The 22,097-nt window shown below is 40.1% G+C and overlaps 1 protein-coding gene across 12 annotated transcripts in view; it reads right to left on the reverse strand.

The window, feature by feature from the left end:
- NIN (ninein) overlaps positions 1-22,097 on the reverse strand; it is a 98,907-nt gene that overhangs the window by 16,809 nt on the left and 60,001 nt on the right. For 10 of the 12 annotated variants that reach the window (XR_003207696.2, XM_073895198.1, XM_025870057.2 and 7 more), the window contains 11 exons: positions 20,216-20,337; positions 18,397-18,902; positions 15,419-17,560; positions 14,030-14,155; positions 13,854-13,923; positions 11,122-11,337; positions 7,689-7,802; positions 4,836-4,958; positions 3,457-3,570; positions 2,538-2,684; positions 675-854 (listed from right to left, as the gene is read on the reverse strand). Coding sequence is in view for 11 of the 12 variants with exons in the window: in XM_073895198.1 (XP_073751299.1) it covers positions 675-854; positions 2,538-2,684; positions 3,457-3,570; positions 4,836-4,958; positions 7,689-7,802; positions 11,122-11,337; positions 13,854-13,923; positions 14,030-14,155; positions 15,419-17,560; positions 18,397-18,902; positions 20,216-20,337 (3,860 nt within the window). In the remaining variant the exon portion in view is untranslated. The remainder of the gene's footprint in view (positions 1-674; positions 855-2,537; positions 2,685-3,456; positions 3,571-4,835; positions 4,959-7,688; positions 7,803-11,121; positions 11,338-13,853; positions 13,924-14,029; positions 14,156-15,418; positions 17,561-18,396; positions 18,903-20,215; positions 20,338-22,097) is intronic. The other 2 variants (XM_025870059.2, XM_025870062.2) reach the window with 2 other exon arrangements.

Genomic DNA, 22,097 nt, shown 5'->3' on the forward strand with positions numbered 1-22,097 from the left:
GTACTGGACTGTTCGCACTTGAAACAATGCATTTATATCAACCAAGTTCCATGAGGACAGCGACCATGTCTGTCTTGGTTGACTCTGCACCTTCAGTGAGAGCAGAGTTTCTGACACAGAGCAGCTGTTCTAAATGACTATCTGTGGCTCTTCAGAGAGCTCCTCCTTAAAAGAAGTGTTTAAGCATAGGTTCAGCATAGTTGGTTAGCTACTTAGCAGAAGTAAAGAATATAAACATCCGTTTAGTGGTTGGAAAAGACCCTCTTTAGAGACCATTCTCACCTTGAAATGCCAAGTCTTTAAAAAGGGGTACCTTTTCTCTTACAAGGAGTTAGCCCAACAAGATGTGAGTCTAATTTTGCCATTTCTGTACTACCAGTCTTGGCAGCTAGTCCATTTAAATGAAGAATATATAGTTAACATAATTTCCATGAGGCTATTCTGGACAGGAGGATTAAAATCATTGATTTTAATATAGAACTGATTATACAGAATGAAAATTATATAAACATACCAGGGTAAAATTACTTGCTAGTAAATGATGAATTATACATTCTAAAATAAGTCTGCCATAGAATACTCAGATCCATACCCTAGAACCGTTTCAATCATGTCAAACTCTCATCTTCCTATCTTTTTCAAACCTACACCACATCTGCAGCTTTTCAGTTTACCTTCTCCTGGGAATGCGTGAGTTCCGCTTTGGTATTCCGCACCACGGTTTGGAGTCTCTCGTTCTCCTGCCGAAGTAGCTGTTGTTCCTCCTTTATCAGATGATCCATCTTGTCCCAAGTCAGCCAGTGCTGCTGCGTAGGGAATCCTGATGGATGGGTGGCTATTTCTGGGACCCAGTTCTTAACAGCAAAGGGCAGAGTTAAGCCTTAAAAACAAGCTGCTGTTTTGAGTGTATTTACTCAATGACAATCACCTTTGATTCTTCATGTCTTCTAATGGAGGTGTGAATGTGTGTTGTATACACAGATATAAAAACAGTATTTTGGGAGTCTGATTTTAAAAAGGTTTGGAAATTCTCTGTTTAGAATGAAAATCTAAATCTATTTTGGCAAAATAGCCCCAGCAAGTCTAATAGCAAAGATGACTGTAGGGCAAGTCCAGATTCTATATAGAACCCAAGTGCATAGAGATTGGTGGCCTTAAAAATTGCTTCATCCTTATGAAGTTAACCCTTTGGCCCCAGATAACTATTCTTTTGGTTAACAGAGGAAACAAAAGGGAACTTCAAAATACACTGCTAACAAAGTTTTCACAAGCTAAACTCTTTTCACATTTGCAATCAGATCCTTTTTTAGAATCCAAAGCACATACTGTCCATATAATTGAGGCCTGAACTCCGGAATATGCTTTTAGCTACCAAAGTGATTTTTTGGATCCTGGAAAATGCTTTAAAAAAAGTAACAAGTAGGTAAGGATTTTGCTTTTTAAGCCACAACATGAAAAAGAAAAAAAAGTTACAATCTCATTTTGAGGAAGATGTCAGCCCAGAGGTAATTTTAAAAAATGGAAACAACTATTTTCCTTTAAAAAAATAAATAAATAAAAAGGCATCTGGATGGCTCAGTGGAGACAGCATGAGACTCTTAGTCTCAGGGTCATTAGTTTGAGCCCCACACTGGGTGTGGAGCCTACTTAAAAATATATATATATATAAAAATAAAAATAAAAAGATATAAAATAACTGGATTAAAATAACTGTCCTACTTTTACTGTAGGACAAAATCTTAACATCTCCACAAGGCTGACATCTTTAATACCATTTTTCATTTCTATGCACACAGGTGAAGCAGCACGTTGATATATTAAAATGAGACACATTTTATACAATATCGAAATGTTTTAGTTTTATTACTACAAAATAACTCAGCATGGTCTGCTGTCTTGCACAATACAAAAAATAACCTTGTCACTGTGGTTCCATTTATATGAAGTTCAGAAATAAGCATCCCTAACCTACGATGACAGACAGTAGAGAAGTGGTTCCCTTGCGGTTATCAACTGGAGGGGAGACCGGAGAGTCTGCTGGGTGCTGGAACTGGTCTATATTTTGAGCTAGGAGGTGTTCACACAAATATAAACATACGCACATACATAGATAGGTATGTAAAATATACTGCTGACCTTTGAACAACACAGGTTTGAACTGCACGGGTCCACTCATATGCAGATTTTTTAATAAATACAGTACAGTATTGTAAATGTATTTTCTCTTATGATTTTTTCTCTAGCTTTATTGTAAGAATACAGTATACAATAAGAATACAATATACAAAATATGTGTTAATTAACTGTTTATACTATTGATAAGACTTCCAGTCAACAGTAGTCTTAATGATTAATAGTTAAGTTTTGGGGGAGTCAGAAGTTATATGTGGATTTTTGACTGCGCAGGGGGTCGGAGCTCCTAACCCCTAGGTTGTTCATTTATGTAAACATACATATACATCTATAACAATAAGTTATAGACTTAAAATTGGTGCACCTTACTGTATAAAGTTATACCTCAATAAAAAAGAAATTACCTTGTCACCAGCATTCTGAAGTTGTTTATACAAAGACATCACTTCTTGTTTTAAAGCCTCCTTTTCCTGCTGAGTCACTTGTAGGTCAGATTTAATCAGCGACATTTGCAAGTTTACATTCTGCAGGGTGTCTTCTAAACTCTGAACCTGCATCATGAGAACAATCTTACACTTGACACAGATCCTCATGGTCTCACCAAAGCACGTCCAGGAATGAATGAGCTAGGATAAGAGAATTCCAAGGTCTCTTCTATTTATTTATATACAGCTCTTTTTAGGAGCTCAGTGGAAACCCCAGATATTATGTATATTTACAGAACGTCATATTTAGATCAGTGATGTGGAACAGGGTCTTGCTGATACAGTCATCTGGTATATTAGCAAGTGGTATCTTACAGAACCAATGAGAACCAAATGGCATGACAGAAGATGGCTTTACTGAATTTTGTAGAAATTGTGTTTTAGCCAGTGGTGTTGGTTTGTAAAGGACTTCTTAGTTAAAAATGAAAATATATAGCTGTCAGAACCCTACTCCATGCTAACATCTAGTATATATTTTAATTAAAAATAATTTAAATTTGTAAAAGTAAGGTTGATAGAGATCTTTAACAGGGCATGAATCTGCCTTAGGAACCCTTTTTCTAAATGAGAAACAAGCAGTCCTTTCTACACATTATTCTCAAGCTTTCATAAGTAATCTCATAATGATGAGATAATCTCATAATTCTAATAACGAGCTTTGAGGGAACTGTTCAAATTATTTCATCATACTATAAGCATGTGACAGGTATTAGTCAAGTTGAATCATTCTGAGCCCTCTTAGGCCAATTCCACCTGGAATATTCTTTCTACTGGGAGTTCTGTTGGAATATCCAGGAAAATATTAACTAGGCAGATGAAACAAGAATTGGCCACATACCTTTTCCTGTGAAGCCACGAGTTGGGACTTTAAGGTTTCACTCTGTTGTTCCCAAGACTTCTGTTCTTGCTTCATAGTGGCAATTCTGTGCTCTAAGAGACTTGATTTTGCCAACTGTTTCAGGAAAAGAAAAGAGGGAACAGGGCATTTTTGCACGCATATCTAGCCTCAAAATTTCTATACCTCTGTATATGCTGAAAAGATCAAGCACCAACTGTTTACATGGGGGAGCAGGGCAAGGTAAAAGAAAGCTGTTTTCCTGGGGCACCTGGGTGGCTCAGTCATTAAGCATCTGCCTTCGGCTCAGCTCAAGATCCCAGGGTCCTGGGATCGAGGCCCGCATCGGGCTCCCTGCTCCAAGGGAAGCCTGCTTCTCCCTCTCCCACTCCCCTACTTGTGTTCCCTCTCTCACTCTGTCAAATAAATAAATAAAATATTAAAAAAAAAAGAAGACGTTTTCCTGACTCCCTTTCTACCTTTAATTTTGAGTAATCTCTTCTTTTTGGCAATTTCCATTTTTCTCTCTCATTGCCTCACTGTGGGCGAGAAATGGCAGGTTGGAAGGCAATTAGAAATCTCAAGGGGCCCTTTGGTGGCTCATTCGGTTGGGTGTCTGACTCTTGATTTCAGCTCAGGTCATGATCTCAGGGTTGTGAGGTGGAGCCCCAAGTTGGGCTCCGTGTTGGGCATGGAGCCTGCTTGGGATTCTCTCTCTGCCTCTCCCCTCCCCATAACCTCCCCCCACCCAATCTCAAGAGAGTACCATAATAGGAAAATATGGAATACCTATCAAGGCAGGTGGGACAAAAGCAGTGTTTGGGGATTTGCTAGGGAAAATAAAAAAAGTGCCTATGTAACAGGTCTCAGATTATTAAAAGCAACCATAGTTGTATTATATGTTAATAGTGATATATTTAATAATATATATTAAGGGGCGCCTGGGTGGCTCAGTCGGTTAAGGGTCTGACTCTTGATTTTGGCTCAGGTCATGATCTCAGGGTTGTGAGATCGAGGCCCAGGTTGGGGTGGAGCCTACTTAAGGTTCTCTCTCTCTCCCCCTTTCCCCTGCCTCTGCTCGTGCTTTCTCTCAATAATAAATAAATGTTTAAATAATATACATTAAGTAACATGGTTATATATTAAAATGAGATAAACTATATATTATTGTATATAATAATTATTAACCAATGTACACTCCTGTCAAAATCATGACCTCCGGAATTCTTAGGTCACATAAGGCCAGCTGAAATGTTGTTCTACTAGGACAGTAGGCTTGGAACAATTAGGCTAAAATGGGAGGCCCAGATGCCACTGTACAGAGAAATGCTCATTATGGTATACACTATACAATAATGGTTAAAAAGTCTTATGTTTACTACCTTATCCACACAGCTATTTAATTCTTCACTCAGAGCTTCCTTTTCTTTGAGCAGTTTTTCATTGTAGCTTAGAACACTAGAAAGTTTTTGCTGGAAGTCGGAGAGATCAGGACACCTGTGCAGCTGTAAGAGATAAACAATCCCATCACATCTCATGGCTGTATTTATAAAAGGTATTTATAAACAGGGCATTTTCATGGTTGCTGCTACTTCCTTATCTACATAGATATTTCAGGGGACATATAAACTCTAGGGGACTAAAATTAAATTTAACAAAATGTTCCCTGCTACATTCTCTCCATTCTCCAATTGACTGCCAAAATGTCTGCCCAGAGAGATTCACGTAGACAGACACGTTACATAATGGTCCTCGCTTTCTGTTTTACCTTCAGGGTAAAATAAGTAACATACTGCCATTCTGTCATCTATTTAACTTGTGTACAATACAGCACAATACATTTTCCTCAGGCTTTTTTAACGAGGAAAAAAATCTTTTTCAGAAATCTCAGTCAAGACTATAGAATTGGCATGAACCAAGCACAGTGAATCAATACAAGGGCAAGTTTTCAAGCTAAAACAATCAGTGTTTTTCAGTTTGTTCCATGTGCCCTTCCCTTTGGAAGAGGCCAAAACTGACTTGCTTAGGAAAATGTTAAATGTGGACACACTGGCTTCCTCCTCTCTACTGGAATCAAGACAAACCAAAGACAGTTCCTGTTCCGTTTCAACATTTGCCTAACTAGGATTGACATTCTGGGCCAGATAATTCTTTGTTTTGGGGGTCTGTCCTGCACACTGGAAGATGGTTAGCAGCATCTCTGCTTTACCTATTAGATGCCTGTTGCACTCCCCTCCCCACACACCAGTTGTGAAAACCAAAAACGGCCCTAGACATTGCTAAATGTCCCAGGGTGGGGAAGTAATTCCCACCTCCCCCAATGACTGCTCCAAAGAGACTGATTGTTTCTTATACTTCTTTACCCTTCCCATAGTTCCTACATTTTTAATTTCCCTCTGTTTCACTTGGCTTTCACATCTTCAATTCTTTATTAGTCATTATGATTTTATGGCCATCTTTCTACTTCATACCTTACGTTCTTTCACATTTAGCTTTAAGAGTAATATGACAAAATAGACTCTAAGGGTTGAATCTTCAACTGACAACAAATCCAGCGTACCTTGCAAAACTAAAGTCAGAAGAACATAGGAAAATGTATTTTAAAGTAGCTGGGCTTTGGTTTACTAAAGGACCTGTTTCCTTTGCTCACTACCTTGCTTCCTCAACCCCAGACCCTCATAAAGCCTGGTACCATTTTGGGTGTAGAGACTGGCATGAGACTTCTGCTGATGCTACTCGTGTTCCTTTTCTGTGCAACAGAGAATTTCTCATTCACAAAGTACTTTTTACTTGTATTGGATCCTACAGCAGCACATACTTCCTAGGTCCAAGCTATATGGCAGCAACAATGGGCTGATACTATCCCACTGTTGTAATCCAAAAGAGTCCAGGTGCCATGATACAACTTCTACCAAAGGCAGACAGGGCTCACCATTTTTCCATTTCACTATTTATAAACAACACCTCTGTAAAAATTACACAATAAAAATGTACCAAATGATGTCCTCCTCATGCTATTTTACTCCCCGATGCACTCCTTTCCTTCTGATCTCTAGCTTAGTGAAGTCACAAAACACACACTTCTCATGCTGTGGATTTGGACTCCATCATTAAACATCTTAAAGACTGAACAACAGATTTTCAAAAGGTAAAGGAGAAAAATATGCCCATGGTAATTAGGATGAACTTGGTAATAACAGCTTTGGAATACTTATGCACCAACAGAAAGGCCCTATGAGTTTTAACTTCTGGAATGTTGATAATGGCAGACAGTTTCTGTTATGGCAGAAGAGATATACTTTGCAAAGCAGCATCTGACTTGAAAAGGTTCTTATAAAGCTCCTATCAGGTACCAATCGCTAGGCATTACAAGGGACACAAATTCCCCGGAAGTCTTACAATCCTATTAGGAAATCAAGATGTATAGGAATCAACTACAGACCAACACAAACATAAAACTCAGTGGTAGAGACTCAATATTTCAGCATTCAGAGGACACCTTTATGCTCATAGGCTGAACAGATAAGCGAGATAATTTTATAATCTAAGGATGTCATAATATCAAAGTAAACCTTTGGTGAAGCAAATAAAAAAAAGTACTAAATTCTATTCATAAATCAGGATTGCTCAAATCCTGTACCCACTGAAAAGTTCAGAATAAAGAATAAAATAGGACAACGTTCAGGATATAACTTTAAGGTGAACCCTCTTTTATATTTAAAATTAAGTCTTTGTTTGAAACTTTGAAATAGGCTTCTTAAAGCCAAATTCGTAAGTGAGACTGCATCTCTGATTATGTTCTAGAATTTACTCTTTAGCCCAGGATAGAAGCCTCAAACTTGCTATAAGAATTGTGTCTCACAAACCTAGATGAATAGTTATTAAAGTTACAAGCAAGAAAGTCACTCTTTTTAGACACTTATATTTATCACTTGGCCAGAAGAAAGCAGAACAACAAATTTCTTAAACTGAAGTGGTTGTGACTGATTTATAGTAATAGAATTTCAGTCTACAACATATGTAAGTTACACAACTAGAACAGCATTTAGAGAATTAGCAATAGGAGCCCTATAAGTGGGCCTGTCCTGCAAACCCTCAGTTTTAAGAGCAATAAGATACTTGACGGGAGTCTGTATAAAGGACATTTGGTGGCTAGAAAAGCCAGACCATCAGGTACCATATTGTTCTATGAGCCTCCCCCCTGACACCCACTCCAAGCAGCACAGTCTTCTTACCTGTTTCATTTTCTCCAGTTCATCTTTGAGAAGGAGGTTTTCCTGTTCCACAATATGAGTCTGTATTTTAACTTCAGATAGTTCTGCCTCCAGAGAAGACACTAAAGTAGAGGACTAAGAAGAAAAATTAGAAAGTCAAGTCACAGACATCTTCACATAGCCTGGGAAAACTTACTAGATTCACAAAACAGCAGTAAGTCAGGAAACCCTAGCCCCAATTCAGTGACATGCTCTTTTATGACCATTATCCTTAGTGAAACGAACCAAAGCTATCTCTTGAAAGACTGTTGTGCACCCAAACGCTATGAACATGATTTCTCAGGTGGGTTTTGCAGGTTTCTCCACTGCAAAGTTACTTTCTCTTGGGGGAGATAGTTTGAGACTACGAAAATTGTGTTCCTCCTGAAACTTGTTTATTTTAGTTTCTATCAGTGGATTTTGTCTATGACAGTTATTACCCTCGTGTTTGCCCAATGACTTTCTATTTCCTTCTTTCTTTCTACATTCATTAATCAGAATTCTACTGTGAGGAAGAGCTATTATTTCTCCCCATTTAATCAGTTTTTAATATCAGGATGTGCCCATACATATTTATTTCATTTTATATTTATCTTATGCTATACTGGAATTATTTATTTTGTTGGTCAAACCATTCCAGCTTTGGCCATTAGGAGCTCCTTCACGTGGGGCTCTGTGTCCTTTTCATGCGCCCATCTTTTTTTAACACTTTTTTTCTTTCTGGCACCATGAGGTGATCTGGGCTCATCCTGAATTTTCCCTGCTCCAGGCCTGGAATCAATAATTTTTCCAAGGAGCCCTGGTTTCTTCTATAGGAGAATGGTGTTTAGAAACCAAGATTTGGGCACTCCATCCATATACACACATCTCTATCTCTGTATCAATGTGTATATAAAGAAACATGAATTTATACTAATGCCTCAAATTCCAGTCCAACACCAGAAGGTTCCTTTTAGTTTCCTCATTTTCCTCCTTGAAGCTTCCTTCTCCGGCAGTGAGAGACTCTGTTCTGTTGCCTATAATCTATTTACTTATTTATTCAATTCTAATATACACAGTTTCAGAATTACTAAGTTATCCCCCATGAGAAACACATTTACGGGCTAGATTATTATAGCATTTGTGTATACCTCTTTCTGTCTTTAGACCTACAGTATGGAGTCAGATAATAATTTCCAAATGACTTAATTATTTTCTTCCCCATTGTAATTACATTATCCATTTATAATACAGTTAGGTTCAATTCTTAGTGTTTGTGTTCCATGTTGGTATCCCCTGCCATCTTGATTGATTATAATTGTGTTTATTTTGGGGTATGTGAAGAGTATGGGAAACACTGCTATGATTCTATGAGTCAGAGCTATGTGAAAAGATATACTCCCTTCCTTCTTCCCTTTCACACCATTCCCATTCCTCTTTTCCATCCCTTTCCCACCTACCCACTGTAGGTAACCATGTCTTTAGTTTCTGGTTTATCATTCTTGGGTTTCTTTCTCACAAATGTGCAAGTATATTTGTATTTTTTTATGTCCCTTTCTCTCTTACATGAACAGAGGCATCCTATATTCTTTTGTGCTTTTCTTTTTCACTTAACAGTATGTCCTGGAGGGGCGCATGGGTGGCTCAGTTGTTAGGCATCTGCCTTTGGCTCAGGCCATGATCCCAGAGTCCTGGGATGGAGCCCCACATCGGGCTCCCTGCTCAGTGGGAAGCCTGCTTCTCCCTCTCCCACTCCCCCTGCTTGTGTTCCCTCTCTCGCTGTGTCTCCCTTTGTCAAATAAATAAATAAAATCTTAAAAAAAAAATATGTCCTGGAAATAATTTCATATCGGTAGAGGTCTATCTTTCCTTCTCTCCCTTCCTTCCTTCCTTTTATAGCTGCATAATACTATTATACGGTGTGACTGTATCCACCACATTTATCCAACCATTCTCCTACATATGAACATTTAGGTTGTTTCCAAGCTCTGTGCATTATGAATGTTCACATTGTTGGAAGTGTACTTTTAGGGTAAATCCCTAGAAATGGTATTGCTGGGACAAATGTAAGCCCATACGTAATTCTGTTGAAGAATTGGCAAATCTCCCTCCAGAAGGATAACATCAGTTTACACCCCCACCAGCAATGTATAAAAGTGCCTGCTTCCCCAAAGCCTTGCCAACAAAAAGTCCTCTATTTTTAAATTATTCCAATCTCATAGGTGAGAAAAGATGTATCAGTGTTGTTTTTATTTGCAGTTTTCTGATTATGAGTGATTTGGGGCATTTTTCTTTAAGATTTTGTTTAGTTATTTGATTGAGAGAAAGAGCGCACATGCATGAGCAGGGAGTGGGCAGAGGGAGAAGCAGACTCCCCACTGAGCAGGGAGCCCGACATGGGGCTTGATCCCAGGACCCTGAGATCATGACCTGAGCTGAAGGCAGACACTTTAACCAACTGAGCCACCCAGGTGTCCCGATTTTGGGTATTTTTCCCCACAGGCTTGAGGGCCATTTTTATCTCTCTTTTTTTTGGGGGGGTGAATTATTTATGCATGTGTTTTCCCAGTTTGCTATCAGATTTTGGTCCTAAGTCCAGGGATTTTTTTTAAAAATAATTTTGCATCTTTTTTTTTTTTTTAAGATTTGACTGGGTGGGGGGAGAGAGAGAGAGAAAGAGCATAAGCAGAGGGAGCGGGAGGGAGAGAGAGAGGGAAAAGGAGGCAGAAGCAGAGGGAGAAGCTGAGCAGGGAGCCTGATGCGGGGCTTGATCCCAGGACCCTGGGATCATAACCTGAGCTGAGGGCACTGAACTGACTGAGCCACCCAAGTGCCCCAAATCCATGGATTTTTCAGAGCTCTTTACATAGTAGGGATATTAGCCCTACTCTCTGTGGTATGTGATGTAAATATTTTTCTCCCAGTTTGTGAATTATCTTTTGACTTTGTGGTTCTTTTTTTTGCCATGAAAAAAAATTTTTTTTTTTTTTTTTTTTTTTTTTTTCCCTTTTGTTTGAGTCACAGTTGGAAAACTTTTCTCTACACTAAGGTTAAAGACAAATTCATCCATGTTTTCTTCTAGTACTTATGTAGTTTTGTTTCTTATATTTAGACTCCTAATCCAATTAGAGTTTATCCTTATGTACAGTACAAGATATGCATCTCATTTTATCTATTCCCAAATGTCTACTGACTATATTAAAAAAAATTCATCTTTACCCCAGTGATTTGAGAAGGTACCTTGTTATACACTAAGTTTCCATCTGTGCTGGAGTCTAATCCTAGACTTTCTATTCTATGTATCTATTTGCCTAATCATTTGCTGGTACCACATGTTTTAATTATTAAGACTTTGCATGTAAGAAATTTAATACCAGCATCACTTTATTTCTTGGGATTTCCTCCCCTAAGGCTGTAGGGTGGCTCTCCTCCATACCTGCACTCTACATTGTTCCAGTTCTTCTTTCAGATGAGACTCTCCTTGTTTCCACTCCTCAAATGCACTGGGTCCCGGCTCTTCCTCCTTCTGGCCCAGCATTTCTGCCAGACGTTGATTAAGTTCTTGCAGTTCCTTCTCATTTTGAGAGTTCTTTTGGCTAAGTTCTGTATTTTCCAAATCCAACTCTTGGTTTTTGGTTTTTAATTCTGCAATCTAATTAAAATTGAAATAAGTTTGGGATCCGAAGGTGTACGTGCACCCCGATGTTTATAGCAGCAATGTCCACAATAGCCAAACTGTGGAAAGAGCCAAGATGTCCATCGACAGATGAATGGATAAAGAAGAGGTGGTATATATACACAATGGAATATTATGCAGCCATCAAAAGGAATGAGATCTTGCCATTTGCAACGACGTGGATGGAACTGGAGGGTGTTATGCTGAGTGAAATAAGTCAATCAGAGAAAGACATGTATCATATGACCTCACTGATATGAGGAATTCTTAATCTCAGGAAACAAACTGTTGCTGGAGTGGTGGGGGGTGGGAGGGATGGGGTGGCTGGGTGACAGACATTGGGTAGGGTATGTGCTATGGTGAGCGCTGTGAATTGTGCAAGACTGTTGAATCACAGATCTGTACTTCTGAAACAAATAATGCAACATGTTAAAAAAAAAAAAGAAAAAGAAGATAGCAGGAGGGGAAGAATGAAGGGGAGTAAGTCGGAGGGGGAGACGAACCATGAGAGACAATGGACTCTGAAAAACAAACTGAGGGTTCTAGAGGGGAGGAGGGTGGGGGGGATGGGTTAGCCTGGTGATGGGTATTAAAGAGGGCACATTCTGCGTGGAGCACTGGGTGTTATGCACAAAGAATGAATCATGGAACACTACATGAAGAACTAATGATGTAATGTATGGTGATTAACATAACAATAAAAATTAAAAAAATTAAAATTAAATAAAATTTAAAATTAGTTCCTCAGTAAAAAAAAATTAAAAAAATAAAATTGAAATAAGTTTTACAAACAAGTTACCCTACTTCTACTAAAAAACAGATAATAGAGACTAACTGGTTCTTCCCCCTCTGTAGATAAGGTTTTATACGTTAGATACGTACACGCGCACACACACACACATCCTTACTAATAGAACTAATATAGCACTCATTAGTACAAACTCCATCAATTGGGAAATGTATGGAGAAGTGATAGACCCTTGATTCAGCCTAACTCCACGGCGGTAGCCACTGTTCACAGCTGAGTCTGTATCCCTCCAGATTGGTTTCTATGTATATATAAAACTCATATGCACATAGAGGTTTTTCTTTTTTTTTTTAAAGATTTGTTAGTATTATTTATTTATTTGAGAGAGGGAGAGAGCACAAGAGGGGGGAGGGTCAGAGGGAGAAGCAGACTCCCTGCTGAGCAGGGAGCCCGATGCAGGACTCGATCCCGGAACTCCAGGATCATGACCTGAGCTGAAGGCAGTCGCCTAAACAACTGAGCCACCTAGGCGCCCTTTTTCTCCTCTTTAAAACAAAAATTTGAATCATTTCAGATGTTTGGACAGCCTGCTTTTCCCACTTATATCTTACAGACTTTTATCATCTAAGTCAGTGCATTCAGAAACCAGCACATGCTGTATTTTTTAGTGACTATAGCATATTCTGTGTCAAGACATGCATAACATATTTATCCATTCCCACACTGACAGACATATAGGTTTGTTATCATTCTTTTCATTATGAAGAAACACAACAATCTTTTGAAAAATTCATTTATACATGGTAGCACTTTATATTTAGGATCATTTTCTTAGAAGTGGGGCTGCTGGGTTAGGAGGTCTGCATACACGTCACTGTTTTGATAGATATCCCCAAAGTGTCTTCCTCACAGCGCTACCAACTTATATTCCTACCAAAAATGTATGAGTACATTCATTTCTTCACCCCTTTTTAAAGAAGAGACGGTATCTTTAATTTTTGCTAATCTGAAAGATGAAAAAAGGAAAATTAATTTGCACTTCCCTAATTAGGCTTTTTATACGTTGTATTTGTTTTTTCCTTTACTTGACTACTCAAACCAATTATCTGTTTTTCAACTGGATTTTGCCATTTATTTGTAACAGTACAGAATATATTTTGGATGTTAAGACCTTGTCTGTTTTAAGTCCTGAAAATGCTCTTTACCCAGGATGTCCTTGTCTTTCGGCTGTTTCAGAGAGATTCAGAAACTCCTTAAATGGAGTTTCTCTGCACAATTGCATGTTGTGAGATTACACAAATTGGGTGCCAAATGGCACAAGCTATCCGAATACACTGCAATTCTATGCAAAGATATACTGATGAACCACTACTCTAGATCTATGAAATTGTGTCCTTAACTTTCTGGTTTCAATCATGGTGATAAAAGAGGAAGGATTACTTGAAAGAATGTGAGGGATAGAGCTAGTATTTCACAGATACAGTTTTAGAGGTATCATCTCCCCATTCCCACTGATTATAAAGCTTATATTAAGCACTCAGAATCTAGAAGTAGTATATACATTATGATAGTCACCAAAATATAGAAACCTAGTTTAGAGTCAGCATGGGGTGCATTCTGAAACTCCGGATTTACAACTTTACCGTCATAAGCTACACGCTATTCTAGTAGCATGTGCTATAAATTACAAATAAAGAAAATTTCAGAATCAAGAAACACTGGGAAATACTAAGTATCTCCTTACCTGTTTCTTTAAATTTTCAACCATCTTCTGAACTGCAGCTTTTTCCTGTTTTACAGTTTCTATTTTTTGCCTAAAGGGACAGTGAAAATATAACCTAAGAGTTAGGCTTTAAAAGTTGAAGAAAAAGTTTTAGTCCTTGCAAAAATGCCTGAAGAAAATGTAAGTATATGTCTTACCACATTTCTTCCTGAGATCCATTTAATTTCCCTAATTTCAGGTTAGAAATGCTATCGTCTTCATTTAAAGTAGTAATTTCATTTCTCAAAATAGAATTTTCTTCTTGAAGCTTCTCAGATTCATATCTGAATTATAGAGATTTAAAAGAAATAGTTATAACAAGGCAGTCATCTGGCATCTTTGGAAAATGCTTTCTAGTAACTTCCAATAAAACAAGTAGTCCATGCCCGTTAAAAAGAGAAGACTAAATTAGTAGACTCTTAGTAATGGAAGTCAAGCTATGACATATTGACTCATTTCTTTGGGGAAGTTAAGAATTTCACAAAAAGACGTTAGGGAAGTATGGCTAAAACACTTGAGCACAGAGATAGAATTGAGACTCTGCCCACCATGGTTGCTAATTTTTTTCAGTGGCAAGCATACTGCTTTGAGCAAATAACTTCATTTATCTCAGTCTCAAGTCCTACTTGCTCTGGGCTCTGGATAGGCATAAGCCTAATACTAAGCTGTATTAGCTTTAGTTACAGGCCTCAGGGCTCCTAGAGAAAGAGAATTCAGTACATAAATCAAAGGACCACACTGAAATATGTACACTCATGTTTACTTTGTGATTCTTTTTTCAGCTCATTATATTCTGATTTTTAGAACTAAAAATGGTCTGAAGAGGAAAAACCACATCTAGAATTACTTTGTTTCCTATCAAGATACAAGTTTTTTTTTAAACCAAATTTGCTAGAAGACAACTGCACTCATAAAGTCAAGTGAGCAATGGTTCAAATTAGTTTCATTTTTTATCTTTATTTTGAGCACATTTATTAAGACTCTGATAGCTCTTCAATAAAATTCTACGTTCTAAGATAAATTTTCATTGTTTACAGAATATCAGCATGTACTTCAAGTGCTATAAGTGAAAAACTATAAGCCACAAAGCATGACATTTTTCCTGTATTAGTACAGGATAAGAGTTCTTATCTACCAAGTGAGTTAATAATAAACAAATGGCATTCTCATAGAACACGTTCCATCACATGAAGAAAATAACTAACATTTAGCAAAAACCAAAACCAAAACAACTACCCATCCAAATGAAACGCTAGAGAAAGAGTTAAAGACTTGACGTACATTGATGACGCACATGGTTAAATGGCACACACTCTCCATTTATGACACCCCCAACGAACGACATTTATCTCCCATAGACGAAGGGAATGCCTCCTAGGCCAGGTTATTCTATTTGTTAATGCGACACAGAAGCAGAAGGAAGTCTACAGTAGCGTGCTCTTCTGGAAGGCTAACAGGTTAGTTTCTCTAGGCAGAGCAAGCAGTGGGAGTTAGATGTGGTGAGGTGCTCTTGGGAGTCCAGGGAGCTTAGAAGGCATATACGTTACCTCAGAAGTTCAACTTTTTGTTGCATCTCACTGCATGTGATTTGCAAGTCGTGCATCATTGCCTTCAGCTCTTCCTCGTTTTCTCCTTGACAAGGTACACCTTTTTGCTTAACTAAAGCAGTGACTCTCTCCCTCAACTTCCTGGTCAGCTCCTGCAGCTTTTTTTTCTCCAGTTCTAACTCTGCTATCGTGGCCTGACGCGGAAGGTGTCTGTCTTGAAGGCCTAGGAGGGCAGTGTCTTCTTCCTCCGGTAAAACCTGGTTCTGTACTCGGGGCTTTTCTCCATGTGTCCGGACTCTTCTGTGTAGCCAGGCAATTTCATGTGCTTGTACTCTTTCCAGAAGCTGTGTATTCTCCTGCTCAAGGTACTGGTTGTCTTGATAATGTTCTTCTATAATACGGTGTACGTCCCTCACCTCGGGCACACCCTCTTCCAGCGTCTGATGTGGTTCAGGCACCTTCCCATCAGGCGGGACTTCCAGCTCAGCCAAGCGCGCTTCCCATAAGAAGCAGTCACACTGGAGTGCCGCTCTGGCCCGCAGCTTCTCCAGCGCGCCCTCAAGTCTCAAAACCAAAACATGCAGCTCCTCGTTTTCTCTCCTGACCTCACCGTAACTCTTTTCCAGGCTGAGGAACGTTTCCGCTGCCTCTTCCGCTTTCTTTAGCTCGTGCTGCAGCTGGAAAACTTCCGAAGTGAGCTCTGTGTTACTTTCGAGGGCTTCGTCGTAGCGCGTCTCCATCACTCGCAGCTCCTCCTGGAGACAGTCATTTTCCCTGCTGGCATCTTCATACAGCAGTTTATACTTGGGGGAAGCCTCGGGGATTCTCTCAAGCATCTTCAGTTTCTTTTTCAGCACGGCGACGTCAAAAAGGAGGTCCCGTTTCTTTTCAGAAGCTCGACTGCAGTCTGCACGCAGGATTGCTAGCTGTCCCTTAAGCTGACAAATCTGGTTCTTCAGGTCCCAGGTCTCAGTCCTGGTCTCTTCGCTATTTTCGAGCTCGGAAAAACTCTCCATGGATGTTTCAGGCTCCTCCATTTTGACCGCCTGTCTCTGAGCAGAGCTCGTCCCTGGACTGCCCAGGTCTGGGGCCTCATCATCCGGCAGGTCACTGAGGACGCACCGTGCGCTTACACCTTCTACTTGTTTCATTTGATTTGGCAGCAAAAAGGGCTCTGTTTGTTCCACAGAATTTCCAAATAACCCGGTAGCTGGCTCATCGAAACAAGAAGACATTACTGACCCCGGCTCTAATTTTTGCAGCTTCTGTTGCAATCTTGAAATTTCCGTGGCCATTTTCACATTTTCCTTCACTGCTCGCTCATGAGCTCTCTGCAGGCTTAAGAGGACATCTCCATTCTCTTCCAACAGCTGCTTTCCTTGCTGGAGCAGAGACATGGCTCCACTGCCTTCTGCCTCCTCCCCTCCCACTGCCTGGCAGCCACTCTCTCTCCTGGACCGAGGAGATGCCTGCTGCATTTCCTTAATTTTGTTCTGAAGCCTGGAGATTTCTGTGCTCATCTCAGCCCTCTCTTGGTCGGCTTTCTCACAGGTCACTCTGTGGACACTCTCCACGGCCTGCAGCCCAGATACCATCTCCTGCTTCTCCCGGTCCCGTTCCATTGCTAGCTTCTCCAGAGGCTGGCCGGCCAGATGCCCCGAGGCACCTGCCTGGCACAGGACCTGCTCACCATCCCTCAGCTCCCTTTCACGACTGCTCTTCAGCTCAAGAATCTGGTCAGACAATAGGCTTTGCTGACTTTCTGACACGTTTCTTAGATCTTCCAGGTCTTTGAGTAGCTGCTCTCTTTCAACAACCATACTATTCAAATGTTCTTTGTAGGTTTTCTCCAGCATCTCTCTCTCCTGGGTCAGGACCAGAGAAGTGGCTTTCTCTCTTTGGAGAGTCTCTTTCAGCTGCTCCTGGGCTTCTGCACACTCCTGGGTGAGCTCGTCCTTCTCAAACTCCCACTGGGATCTCTCCTCAAGCTGCTGTTCCAGGAGCTCCTTCAGCTCTTGGTGGTAGTGCCCCTCCAGGCTTCGCAGGGCATTTTCACATCTCTCAGTGACTTTCTGACAATCAGCCTGACACTGGGCTTCTATCTGACAGGTTCTTCTAGTACACTCAGTTTCCATTTTTTCCCTAAATGTAGTCAACATACAGCATTACTGAAACTGCCACCAACTCGAGAAGCAAACAAAAAACAGTTCCCCATGCACAGAAGAAGTTGCCAGGCAAACAATCTAAACACTTTCTAAAAACGGCCTTCACTTATTCATACATAATCGATTTCAAGAGAGACAAGATCTCATTTCTGAGAGCTAGGACTGGCAGCCATAATTAATTTATAAGACTTACCTCTCTGCATTTAGAGGGAAAATTTGGAAACCAACTTCTTTGGCATACTCCTGGGATGTGTTTCTTTATGGAAAATGTAAGCTGATTTTACATCAATGATCAAACGCATATTAACCTAATCCCTAACTTGGGAAATATATAAAATTCCTTCATTTTAATTAAGTATACATTGGAAGGACAGTAGTCCTATAAACCAAACCTATTAACATAATCATTACGTTTTTCCTTCTTATTTAATAAAGCAGCACCCAGTTAATCACAGAATGAAGCATCAAAGCCCTCAAATGTACCTGAGATTTCATGTGAGGAAGGTAAGCACAAAGCGGCATTTCACACTTTGGGGAGGAATAGAACTTTACCCAGAATTTAGCTTACAAATAGCGTTTCTCGGACACAGCAATTATTCTCATCTGGAACCTGAAAGGATACTTGTTGATATAAGAAATACGGTCTTTGAAAAAAACAAAACAGTTCCAATAACTCCAGGGTAGGCTTATGTCTATGGGCAAAACGGGCTGAGCAACTAAAGAGCCTAGTCAAAGTCTCCTTAATTGACTGGAACTTCTGGTGCCCCCAAGGTATAGTGCCCTGGGTTTCTCCATTTCCCCCAATTTTCTTACCTTCCCTCTTGAAGTTCCCTTTGGTGTTTGTCCAAGAGCTCTTTTCGCAACTCCTCTTTCTCAAGAGTGTGCTTCTCCATCAGGCTTTTAAACTGCTCCTGGTGAAACTGCTCTAGTTCCTGAGTCAAGCCTCTCACCTTCTCTTCTGTCCAGGCGCCATTTTGCATGAGTCCTTCTCTCTCTCTGTTAAAGCTTTCCTCTGCCTGCTCTAGGCTAGCCTTGAGCTCCAACTCATGTTCCAACCTCAGCTTCTCCTGCAGGTGAGTCTTTTCCTCATCCCACTTCTTCTGCAGTTCTTTTTTCTCATCCTCGTGTCTGCACATGGTTGTATGCTGTGCCTCCTTGAGCGCCACTGCCTGGCTCTGGAGTTCTGCAATTTCATTTTTAAGGTCACTTATTTGTTTTTCTAAGACATGCACTTCATTCTCATACTTTTGCTTCATGTTCTCTTGCTCCTTTTCACAGGCCACCTTGGTTTCATCTAGCTGCTTTTCATAACAGTCCACCTAAGGTCGGAAGGCAAAACCACCACAATGTTATTCAACTCAAGGCCGTGGAAAGGTGACAGGGGCCGTAGCTACTTTTTGCCTATGAGACATGAGACATTCTTCAGTTTTTCCATTTTAACAACTTTAAAACATGTTAAATAAGATATATTTGAGCCAAGCATAGTTTGCTTTCCTTTTTAACTCCATTGAATTTTATTATTTTTTAAAGATGTTATTTATTTATTTGAGAGTGAGAGCGCACACATGCACATGAGCAGGGCGAAGGGCAGGGAGCAGAGGGAGAGAATCTCAAGCAGACTCCACACTGAGTGGGGAGTCTGATGTAGGGCTCCATCCTATGACCCTGGGATCATGACCTGAGCTGAAATCAAGAGTCCAATGCTCAGCCAACTGAGCCACCCAGGTGCCCCAAATTTTATTAGTTTCTGAACAACTCTGATAAAAATGACTAGACTTTCACATAGATACCATTTGTCTTCCCAGGCATCCTGTCCAACTGTAAATGTAGGGCCTTAAAATAATTAAATTCAAATATTTCTTGAACACCTATCCTAGGCAGTCTGTGGGCCTTGTGGGGACACAATATTGGGTAAGATATAGTCCTGCCATCCAGCAGAAACTACCCTAGACATGGTTTTGACAAGTATAAACAAGTATACCACAAGGCAGACTGAAAAATATAAAAGGTATAGAAAACAGAGAGCGATGATGTAACCTGGAGATCCAAAGAGGCAAAAAAATCATATTTGGTCAAGGGTATTCAGGAATGGGTTCATGCAAGAGGTAGCATTTGATATAAACTCTGAAAGGGAAGGAGACTTTCAAGAGAGAGAAATCACACAGCATGTAACAGCATGAACAAAAGAGGACAGCTGGATGAAGAACAGCGAACTATTGGTTTGACAAGAGGAGAAGGTAAGAGAGAAGACAAAAAATATAACTCGAAGCAACGTCGTGGAGGGTTTTGGAGGCCAAGATTCAGAACTTGTACCTAATGCTAGCTATATCAAAGGGCTTTTTTGGTTTTATTAAGATGTTTTGGGACCAGCTGGATATAATGTATTGGCCTTCAAGTTTCATGCTTACTAGGGCTAAAGAAAATACATTCTGGAGAAGTTCTCTCCTAGGAGGAAAAGGCCTCACGCTCAGCCTACGAAAAATCATGAGGAAGGGGGTTTTTAGTAGCCTCCAGACACAAGAGGAAATGTATAGAAGGTGATGCTCTATGAGTAAAAAGAATTAAGAATGTCCTACATGCAAAAGCTTGTCAGAGCTCAAAGAAATGAGAGAACAGGATAAGAAGGACTTACTTTTTCTTCAAGCTCCAGTCTCAAGTGACATAAGTCCCTGTGATGTTGTTCTTTCATCTGTTCAATGACCAGCTCCGCCTCGATGCTCATATTCAATGGATTGCATTCTTCAGAACCAAGCCCTGAAAACACATGGGATCTGTTGACCCTGCGGCAGGTTCTTTCAATAATACAACTGGCATCTGAGGAGGGACATCCAGTTTAACTAAGGAAAAATTTTCAGCCTAAATTACTACTAATGAGATCTACTAGGAAACCATAGAAGCCAAGAGGTTTCTTGTTTTCAAGCATTAAAAATGAAGGTGAACAGGCAGGACAGGGTAAGATTCTTTCATGTGCAGACTCTGTGCCAAACCTTAATAGAATCCATCTTTTTGAAGGGTAGGTGGGTAGGGGGTAGGGGTGGAAACTGTTCAAAGGTGACCTTCTAAATGAAAATGCTGTGGAGTGAGGTAATTTGGTGAAACCAACCAGCCTTCTATCCATCAGACAAACTAGCAGAGGGGCAGCGTGGCAGAAGATGTCTGGAGGCATTAACTTCATGGGTCAAGATCTCAAACCCACCACTCAGTTACAGAAGATTGAGTATTATAATACTGATTTCCTATAGTGCAAGTGGAACCCCATTTTAAATTATCAGCTAAAATTTTAAAAATAGGGCATTGATTAGGAACCTAGATATGGACAGTTTGGGAGAAAAATTCTCAACTCATACATATGGGTTCACTTCCACAACTGCCCATCATGGCAACTGAGAAGAACACTGAAATGTGAAGCATAAATTGGAGGCTGAGTCAGTACACAGACAAAGTAATGATGTCTAATACTACGTGGAAATCTCTGAAGGCAGGGAATTCAAAAAGGTTTTTCCTGTGGGGGCCGATAGGCAAATGGGAGAAAGGGCCTGTCTGGCATGTCAGATTGAGAGTCTTGCGTTGGGGTTTCTTTTCATCTATTCTTTCTTTTCAGCTGGCATATCCCCAGCTGAGAAGAGATACTTGGGGTGTAAGCCAACCCAAGATGGCACAGCTTCACACACCTATGAGGAGGACGCCCAACACTATAGAAAAAGTCCCAGAAAAGCTTCTGAGATGCATCATACGCTCCGTTGGGTTCCATCCTCACACTACAGTAAGGCTACCGACCGTGTACTTAGAACCACAGGAAAGGTCTTCAGCTCTCTCCCAGTCCCCTCCCCAATCCCTTATTTATTCTAGAATGAATAGATAAGAAGAGGAATAAACAAACCTTGTAAGAACCTGTACTTCTGTGGCAGTGGAGAAGACTATAACAGAAGAATTTATTATGAGCCCCTTCTGAAATTCAAACTCAGGACAGGGAGGAAAGAGGCAGAATAGCAGGAGGGAGGAAAAGAGCTAATAACGCATGCAGCAGAGCTGCCAAACAACTCTGCCTTTCCACCTCGCCACCCAAAATCCTCCTCAAAGGCACAGTCAACCAACACCTATTTACTTGTTGTTTTACAGAGGCAATGCTGATATTTAACACAGCCGGCATAAGAAAACTGAATCCTGATTTCTGGTTGGCCTGGTTTCCAAAGCTATCACCATACCCGTGAGGCACTCCTTAAGAAAGGGAGGATTCAGCAAGAGCTCAGTGCCTGAATTCTCACACTCCCAAGGCCTTAGATTCTCAGACTTGAGGCCAGTGGTTTTTTGTTGTTGTTGTTTTGTTTTGTTTTTAAACAAAGCAAATATCCTTGTGGTTTGATTTTTCCATTCCTTTGCTGATACACATAAAAATCAGATAGAAATATTTTCATAAAGACTTTAAAGACAAATGAAAAAACAGACCACAAGTGAAATAGCTCAAGAAAATATTGCCAGGGTTTTTCTGTTTAGTTTTTGTTGGTTGCCAAAGT

Source organism: Callorhinus ursinus, unplaced genomic scaffold (assembly GCF_003265705.2).
Source record: "Callorhinus ursinus isolate GAN/ISIS: 27379988/994484 unplaced genomic scaffold, GSC_fseal_2.0 scaffold8, whole genome shotgun sequence".
NCBI lineage: Eukaryota > Metazoa > Chordata > Mammalia > Carnivora > Otariidae > Callorhinus > Callorhinus ursinus.